The sequence below is a fragment of the Corvus brachyrhynchos genome, unplaced genomic scaffold (genome assembly GCF_000691975.1).
Source record: "Corvus brachyrhynchos isolate BGI_N302 unplaced genomic scaffold, ASM69197v1 scaffold34, whole genome shotgun sequence".
Taxonomy (NCBI): Eukaryota; Metazoa; Chordata; class Aves; order Passeriformes; family Corvidae; genus Corvus; species Corvus brachyrhynchos.
The window spans coordinates 4,373,513-4,381,943 of NW_008238126.1; the positions used below are offsets into that span (position 1 = coordinate 4,373,513).

Below are 8,431 nucleotides of genomic sequence, written 5' to 3' on the forward strand. Positions count from 1 at the left end.
TATTCATTTTGAGCTTTAGGGAGTGGAAAAGTCAGATAGAGAAACCAAATCTTGTCACTTTATCTCATAAAGTGAGCACTGCAATGTGTTCATTATCCCATTACAAGGTCTTTTGAATACTAAGACATACATTACCTCAGCTTTTCTTTATCACTGTACTGACATATTTAACAAACAATTTAAATATTACAGTTCTGTCAGTGATGAAACTCGATTGTACAGAAAATTATGCTTCATAGATTGATGGATTAGTAAAGTTGGCCTTATGTACTCTCAAAATAGGACAACTATTGTTATAAGCACAGACATTATTTCTGCCTGCCACTGATGATGTTCATATTGATGGAGTTCACAATCTTTGAGCTACCTGTATGGAATGGGTTGTGATTACAATGGATTTCATTGCATGAACAAACATAGGGATAAAATGCCTTCAGATTTTAGCTAATTATCCTTCCTTGCAATTGATGTTTCAAATGTTTCCTAAAAGTGAAATTAGTGGAAACATTTGCAGATATTCTACTTAGTATGGTTATACTGTTCATACTAAGAGCAAGTTTTCCTGTGTCATGACTATCTCATGCAAGCTACTTGACTTGTTTGAGTTCCAGATTATTCACTGGGAGATGTATATGCTGGAATAAATACACTGATTAACCAGAGAATAAAACTAACACATATTTCTCTTTGCTAACATATAGGAAGAGTGTGTTAAAATGAAGCAGTATACCTGGAATTTAAGAAGTCTAATTTATAACCATATATGAAAAAGTTGTTAGCAAGATTTTTAAGGATCACTGTCATAGTCATGGCATAGTTGTGCCTATTCATTACTTAATTCTATTAACTTTGAATTCAAAAATTATTTCCTGAGGTTACTTGCATTCTATAATTATACTGCAGACCTGCAGTAGGGCCCATACATATTAGTGTTACTTTTATTATTTTTTAAAATTATTCTTAATTTTGGCAGGAACATCTTATTGTAGCATATGATTATCCATTTAGCTCTCATATTTTTCAATGATGTAATGGTTTTAATATGGAAAGCCATCTGGCTCTGAGGAAGAGATTTCTTATATATGTAAGATATATGTGTATCTTGCATAATCACTCTAACAATTCTGTTTCTAGATCATATGTTCTTTTGTACTTCCCATAGGGCTTTTATTTAGTTCATTAAAAATTGGGTTGTTTTCCAGGTTGTTTTTTAAATATAGATATTTTAATGCTCTGATTAATCTTCTTTTTTTCTCTTCTTTTTTCCTTTGGTAATCCTTCATCTACTGACACATAGAGCAGGTTTTTTGCTCTGTTTTCTACCATGTCATATTTCAGAATATAGGAATTTATTGTACACATCACACATCCATGATTCTGGCACCTAGAATCCACTTTCGAAATGGTTTATGAAGCCAGTAATACCCATACCAGATATTGTAACTCATAATTCTATACAGCTTTTAAAATTGTAATTAATTTGTGGAATTTTTCCACCTGTTCATGGCTAATAACAACTGTGCTGTTACTGGGTTTCATGTTGGTACAAAAAGCATGAAATAGTGTAATGGATCTGCTATACATATAATTATAAAACGTCATTCTACAAATGTTTGGAATGTCAAAAAAATGTATTTTTAATTTTACACATTGGAATATGTATTTGGTGTGCACTAAGTGATTCTTATCAAGAAGTTTCGCGTAATGTGAAATTCAGAGTGATTTTCTGCTGCAGCTCAATAAAACCCAATTAACCATAACTTAGAACTGAGTGTGCTCACATGCACTCTCCAAATAGATCTGACAGTAACACTGCGTTTGGTGACAGATTTGTACACAAATAGCCAAGGAACTGAATTTTTACAGGAAGTTGTCTTTCTCTGGCAGATAAAGACAAATTCCACGTAGTGAAAATGAACTGGGGCTTGAGTCTCTAGCACTCGGATTTCTCTTTTTAAGAGCAGTGAGATGGATCAGTCCCTAAAGGCTACTGTCACTTCAGTTGCTAATGATTTTCTGTTATCTTTTTTTTCTAAAAAATTAAAGCTTCGTACACCTCTGTTAACCATGTTACAAAATCTCCCAAGGCATTGTTGATAACTGCTGCAGATCATTCTCTTCAACATGAAAGATAGATGGGGAATACATTTGAAATATATAAGTGTACACATGCATATATACACGGTTTCTCTATCTTTTTTTTTTTTTTTTTTTTTTTCTTTTTGGACTTTTTTACCCCTTTTTAACACACACTTTTTTTTTTTTTTTTTTTTTTTCCTTTTGGACATTCTTACACTCATTTACAGCACATCATCTATATCAACTTGTTCTGTCTGTAGCAGCTGTGCTTTAAACAAAAGCAAAAATCTGACATAGAAATTCTGTACCCTGTTCATAGACCACTAATTACATTAAGGTATATATCACTTACCAATTCTGAAGTGCATAGATGTATTTTGTCTATTTTTAATATTTAGAAAATTGTTCTACTTGGTTGAAAAAGCCTACAATTTCAATGTACATAGGCACATATAGTACTCTTCATTTGGTTGCTTAAACATGTTGAACACAAGAAGTGCCTTGTTGGGTGGCTCAGATGACCTGATATTCAAACCTAATGAAAAGAAGGTCACTTCACTGGAGTGCTTAAGTATGTCCTGGCAGCTTATAACATTTCAATTACACTTTCTCCTGTTCTTTAAATATGCAAATTTATAGTCATGGATGAGGTTTTGTGAAGATGCTGCTTCCTTATATTCATGGGATATAATGGAATATTTAGAAGCACTTTATGTCTTTATCATCTAATATTTCTTACACTGAGATTAATAGCATAGAATATCTGAATTATCCGTGTCCTGAGGATGTAAAACAAAGACTTAAGGAGACCTGAGTAAGGAACACAGAGTGTGAGACATTTTTCTGGGAAAGTCAAATGAGGTTTGTTGAGTAATGACACACACCCAGCCAACTTTCACTCCACATGATAGATTGCTGACAAGGAGGAAATCTGTACCTTATTGTGACTCATTCCAGAGACAAGACATCTACCATTCTCTTTTGATTTATAAATATTCATTTAGTCTGCTAAATGTAAGTCACGTTTCTCAAGACCTAAAAATTCAAATTATTATTCATATGGGGCTTTATGGAATGTATTTTTCTTTTTTTCTCACAAATAGCATATTATAGTGCTGGAACTTTAGGAACACAGAAGATGTTTTATTTTGTTTTGTGTGGTGGTTTTGTACGCAATTATTTCAATGCATTGCCTTCACATTTACGTAAAGACTTCAAGTCCTATATTTTACAAAATAATAAATGCAGTGTAATAACTTTAATTAGTTAAAAAATTACAACCATATTTTTCACTTCAAGAGTTATTCAGATTTTTTATTAATTTCTTCGGGTTTTTAAAATATTTATCCAGCAGTTTGGAGGAGAAAACAATTTGGATAAGTATCCCCACTTCCCTGTTGCTTCCTATTAGTACTACCAGTAATACACTAATACACTCTGTCATACCCATGGTTCTAAAAAACTGGTTTTAAGTCAAAGTCATTACAGTAGAATAGTAGAACTTATTATCTAACCATGAGATGGTGTGGATTGTGTGTTTATTAAAAAAAAAAATAAAATTAAACCCATTTGTTGAATCAGAATTCATAAATGCTGAACAAAGAGGAAATTATAAATACAATCTACATGGATATCATAAAAGTTTCTTTATTAAGAAAAAAAACAGGAATTGCAGGGTTGGAATCCAAGTCAGCATTTACAGCAGGCAAGTATTAGACTCCAAGAGTTAAAGAAAGGCAGGAGAGAGAGAAGGCCTCACTACTCATGGACTGGGAAGTGCTTCAGTTTGGTTCAAACTGCCCATGAAATGTGTCCAGTTTATAAATGACTTTCTAAGATTAGCAACTCCTTTCTAGTAACTACACATATCTCTGCAGCTTTGATTATACTACATTTTATACATGGAAGGTTACTAGTAGAGCAACACTTTAAAACCAGAATCAAAATTATTATGGTTTGATGCAGTTTTAAAATGGTTTGATAGTGTTCAGTAAATTGGAACAAGTTGAAAATTACTATTTTGTTTGATTAAAACCTGGAAAAAAGAATGAACAACCAAAAAAACATCAGCATTTCTAAGCAATGGAGCAGAACAATGATAGGAAAACAGTGGCAGATGGTTAAAATATAAGCCATGGTAAAAAAGTTCAATGACAAACCTGTTACTTAGGAATTTAGGATAACTCAGTTTAATATGTTCTGAATTTTATCTTCAAAATATTTTCTCAGTTTCTGTTTTTATCCAGAAAGCAGTTGTTCTGCATTTTTTTTTAAATAATTTTAAAAATTAAAAACACTTCCTCAATAAGTAGTACAGCTTGGCTGTATATATCATATTTAATTTTAAAAGACTATTAAATACTTCAAAAATAAATAACTAAAAAATATTTAGAGAAGGGCATGTAGAAAAGACCTTAATGAGAAGAGATGAAAGTAATGAGATTTTTGGAGATGTAAGATTAATTTGTTTAAATTAAAAGTTACTCACTTTATACTAAAAGACATGGATTTTTGATTCTTTTTTCCTTCTAAATTGTTGCTGAAGCTCTGTGGTATTCCATGTCTAAAGCTTCAAATATTAAAGCTATGATTTATTTAAATCAATGAGTGTGAAATTTCCTTTGCTGAATGTCTATCTTACATTTCTTTTGATTCACTTGTATAGATTGCAAGACATTTGTTTATTTCATTCTAGGAGACTTGGATAGTGAAAAAGAAACCCATTATTTTTCAAGTTTAACCAAAAACCATCAAGGGACATGCTTTTTTTCTTTACTGTCATGTCCCAGGGACGTGAGATTTTGCAGTGTAATTTTTGTACCAAGTTTATGCTTTTTGCCAACCAAGTGAAATTAATGGCCAATATTTTTGGTTTGCCAGATCATTGTTTTTGTGTCGGTATTAAAGATTTTCACCCTGCATCTTGCTCAGTTCTTCTGCAACTCCTCACAGTGATCAGACTGCACACCACAAAATCATCTCAGTACCTCAGCAGACTCCACCTGGGATTGCAGGGCTCAGGCTTCTTTCCTGGTGATTGCTCCAAGGAATGGTTTCTGAATTGGGAAGTAAAGGGAAATGAAAGGTCAGGAAATGTAAATACTGACATGCAGAACTTTTGAGTCAATAGCACTTTGTTTCCCCTCCTCACGTTCCTCAGATATATTTCAGTCTTCAAAGAAAGGATGGACATTTAGTTATTATACCAGGTTATTGTAAAATTACTCTTATTATCAATGTTATTGTTTAATTAGTATTTTGTACTACCTTCTTTTGCTTATGAACAATTATTTGTTATTTATAAAAACGATGTTTTGTTTTTATTTTTTAAAATCTTGATATTACAGAGCATTAAGGATAACCTGGGGAGACTGCAGGGTCATGTAGAAATTATTAACAACAAGAAGACACCGGCTTTGCAAAATGTTACACCAAAGGAAGCAGAAAATATACAAGAAAAGCTGACTCAACTTAATTTTGAATGGGAGAAAGTTAACCAGATGTACAGGGACCGACAGGCGTAAGTAACTTACAAAACTTGCTCTTTCTGATGGCCTTCATTAGTATTTCGCCTACTGTTGATGATTGGGTTTTTTCTTCTTTTTGTGGGAGTATGTTTTAAAGTCACAAACAATACTTTCTTCTAACTAAGCGTAGAGCATTTATATAGAATTTTAATTTAATTTGTGGGCATTTTTGTAAAACTGAAAATATTTTGACCAGCTATCACTTGCATTGGACCACAATCTCACATCATATTGCAAATATTCTTATATCATTATAAATGATGTACATTTACCCTGAGATAGTTTTAGGCATTTAGTCCTTTGTACCTTTGTTATTGATTTAAAAATTTGAATATGTGATGCCTGCATTAGAGTAAAACCCCTTTTGACTGAAGAGGATTTATGAGTTTGAGGAGCAGTTCTCACTTTAGGTCTAATGAGCATAGCTAGAATTGTTAGCAGCTCTAAATTCAGCATCGTCCTTTTATAAATATTTACGTTACACTTTATACAGCAAGGCTGGACAATCAGGAGAAGTATAGAAAGGCATTAAAATTATCATAAAGCTTTCATCTTCTACGATATCATAGAATTTTCTTTTCTACTGTTATATTGTTCTGATGTTGTAATCTGGAAATCATATACTAAATATAGCCAAACCTATCTAATATTTCTGGCATGGTTCATGTTTAGGAGCACTGCAAAGGCTAGTGCCCCAGTAACTTATTTGTACTCTGTAGCAGGTAACCAATGTGTTCCAATTTTGGCATTGTGCAGTAAAAGACAGGTTTATAGTTCCTCCTAATTTCTTTTTTTTTTTTTTAGATGATGTATCAGATGTTACTGGCAGTGATACATTACTTGCTATGATTTATGAGATATACCTTTTTTCCAGCATGAGTTTAAGAATTATGAATTTAAGAATTTAAGAGTTAACAAATAACTTTGCCTTAGATAAAAAGTCATAGTTTCAAGCATTTGTTGAATTGCCACGGAAAATTCTTTGACAATTCTTCTGAGAATGAACAACAATAATCTGATAATGAAAATCGTTATATATATCACTAGTTCCATTTATTAAAACTTTCCATTCGTAGGAATTTTACAAAATTGGCTCTTCAGGCAATGCCTAAAACTTGCCATTAAAAGTTTTATTTGATGTGCCACCTCAAAAGACAATAGATTGATATCTGATAGAATATCACTTTTTGCACTACATATATGTTTGGAAATATCACTTAGCTAAGAAAATGTTGTTAAAAACTTTGTCATTATTATACAAAAAATTAGCTTGATGTATACACAATTATTGCATTTATGATAGAATGAGGTATGATTCTAAACGTGTAAGCAGTAACTGGAGGAAAAAAAATACTTAATGTGGGTTTAGCCTGCACTGACTTTGTTCTACAATCCAATCTTTGGTAACTTTTATGTCTTCTTTGTTTAGAAATATTGGTAAACAGCTGTCACTTTGCAGATTTCTACAGTCATATTATTTCCATTGTCAGCCAGTCACTAGCTTTGATTCTAGATTCCTGGAGGGAGAAGAGAGTAAAGCTTAAAAAGAATAATAATCAGAGAGGTTAATAGTAAAAAATCTAAATCAGTAATCTTTGTGTCGTCTCTGCTTTGTCTCAATATTTAAAGTGTAAGAAACTGAGACAGATTTATAATCTGGTAAGGTTTACAAATTCTTCTTCTATGCCTGTTGTTTAGTTGATTTTGTTTTTTTCAAATAGCAAGTCCTATTCTGGTGTGGTAAGAAAAATCTTTGTTAGTCACGATGCCATGTACAAAAATGAAGGATAAGTTAGAAAAGAGACTGAAGAAAATCTGCTCACACAGATAATAAGACCAGGAGACATTTGGTGTTGTGCTTCTCCCAGAGGCTGGCTTTTCCCCAAGTCTTACTGGTTTGGTACCCCAAGCTCTGAGAAACCTTTGGAATCTCCTTTCCCTAGAGACTGGCTTTACCCAGCCTGTTACTGTTTTAGTATACCAGTCTCTGAGAAACCTTTGGAATCTCCTCATAGCATTTTCTGCCACTGGTGCATAGCAAGGACAGCAATTTACTGTTAGCTGAAAGTTTGTACTATCATCACTAACACTCAATTATCTGTTATTTAGGCTATAGTGGTATTTAGCCAGCAGCAGAAGACTCATGAGGCGAAATGAATTAGTATTTTGAGGTCATCAGATAAAGGCACTAGAGAATTGTAAAGTATGATTACTGTCCAGCTGTCTTTTGGCTGGGTGACTTACCCGTTTTGAGTATGATGGACAGCACCTCAAGGTGATGATAAGCTTGACTGCTATCTGATTCACTCACCTTTCTTTTTCTTCTAAATCTTTTGGGTTTGGCGTCAGTCTTATTGGGTAACTGTTTAAGAGGTTTTGTTTGAACTGTAGATGATCCCTACAGCTTCTGCTGTTTTGTGAGGTGCATTTGGACTGCACATGAATCCAAGGGATGAGGTGAAGGAGGACAATATGGCCTTTAGGATTTTACTTCTAGCAGTTTGTGTCTGTAAGGAGTGAAAATATCAGTGTAACTCTGCCCTTGAGACATGGGTGAATCTGTGTTTATGAGACATGCTATTGATGATGATGCTTAAGGACAGTTTTGGAATTATTGGAGCTGTCTTGCTTTCAAGGGAGCGTGTCTAAGTGAACGTGATATTCCATGTTTGAAAGGTACCAGAAACAAATATACTGTAGCTATGATCATTTCTGCATATTGGTTTTATGAAATCAAAGGCTTGTAATAACATGGAAATTATTATTTAAATAAATAAAAAGTCAATTATCACCACGGCAGATGGGAGAACAAAGCAACTTTCCCT

The 8,431-nt window shown here is 33.0% G+C and overlaps 1 protein-coding gene across 9 annotated transcripts in view; it reads left to right on the forward strand.

Moving 5' to 3' along the window:
• Positions 1 to 8,431, forward strand: part of DMD (dystrophin) — an 896,220-nt gene that overhangs the window by 305,566 nt on the left and 582,223 nt on the right. For all 9 annotated transcript variants that reach the window (XM_017733467.1, XM_017733459.1, XM_017733457.1 and 6 more), the window contains one exon: positions 5,427 to 5,599. In XM_017733467.1, the coding sequence (XP_017588956.1) occupies positions 5,427 to 5,599 (173 nt within the window). The remainder of the gene's footprint in view (positions 1 to 5,426; positions 5,600 to 8,431) is intronic.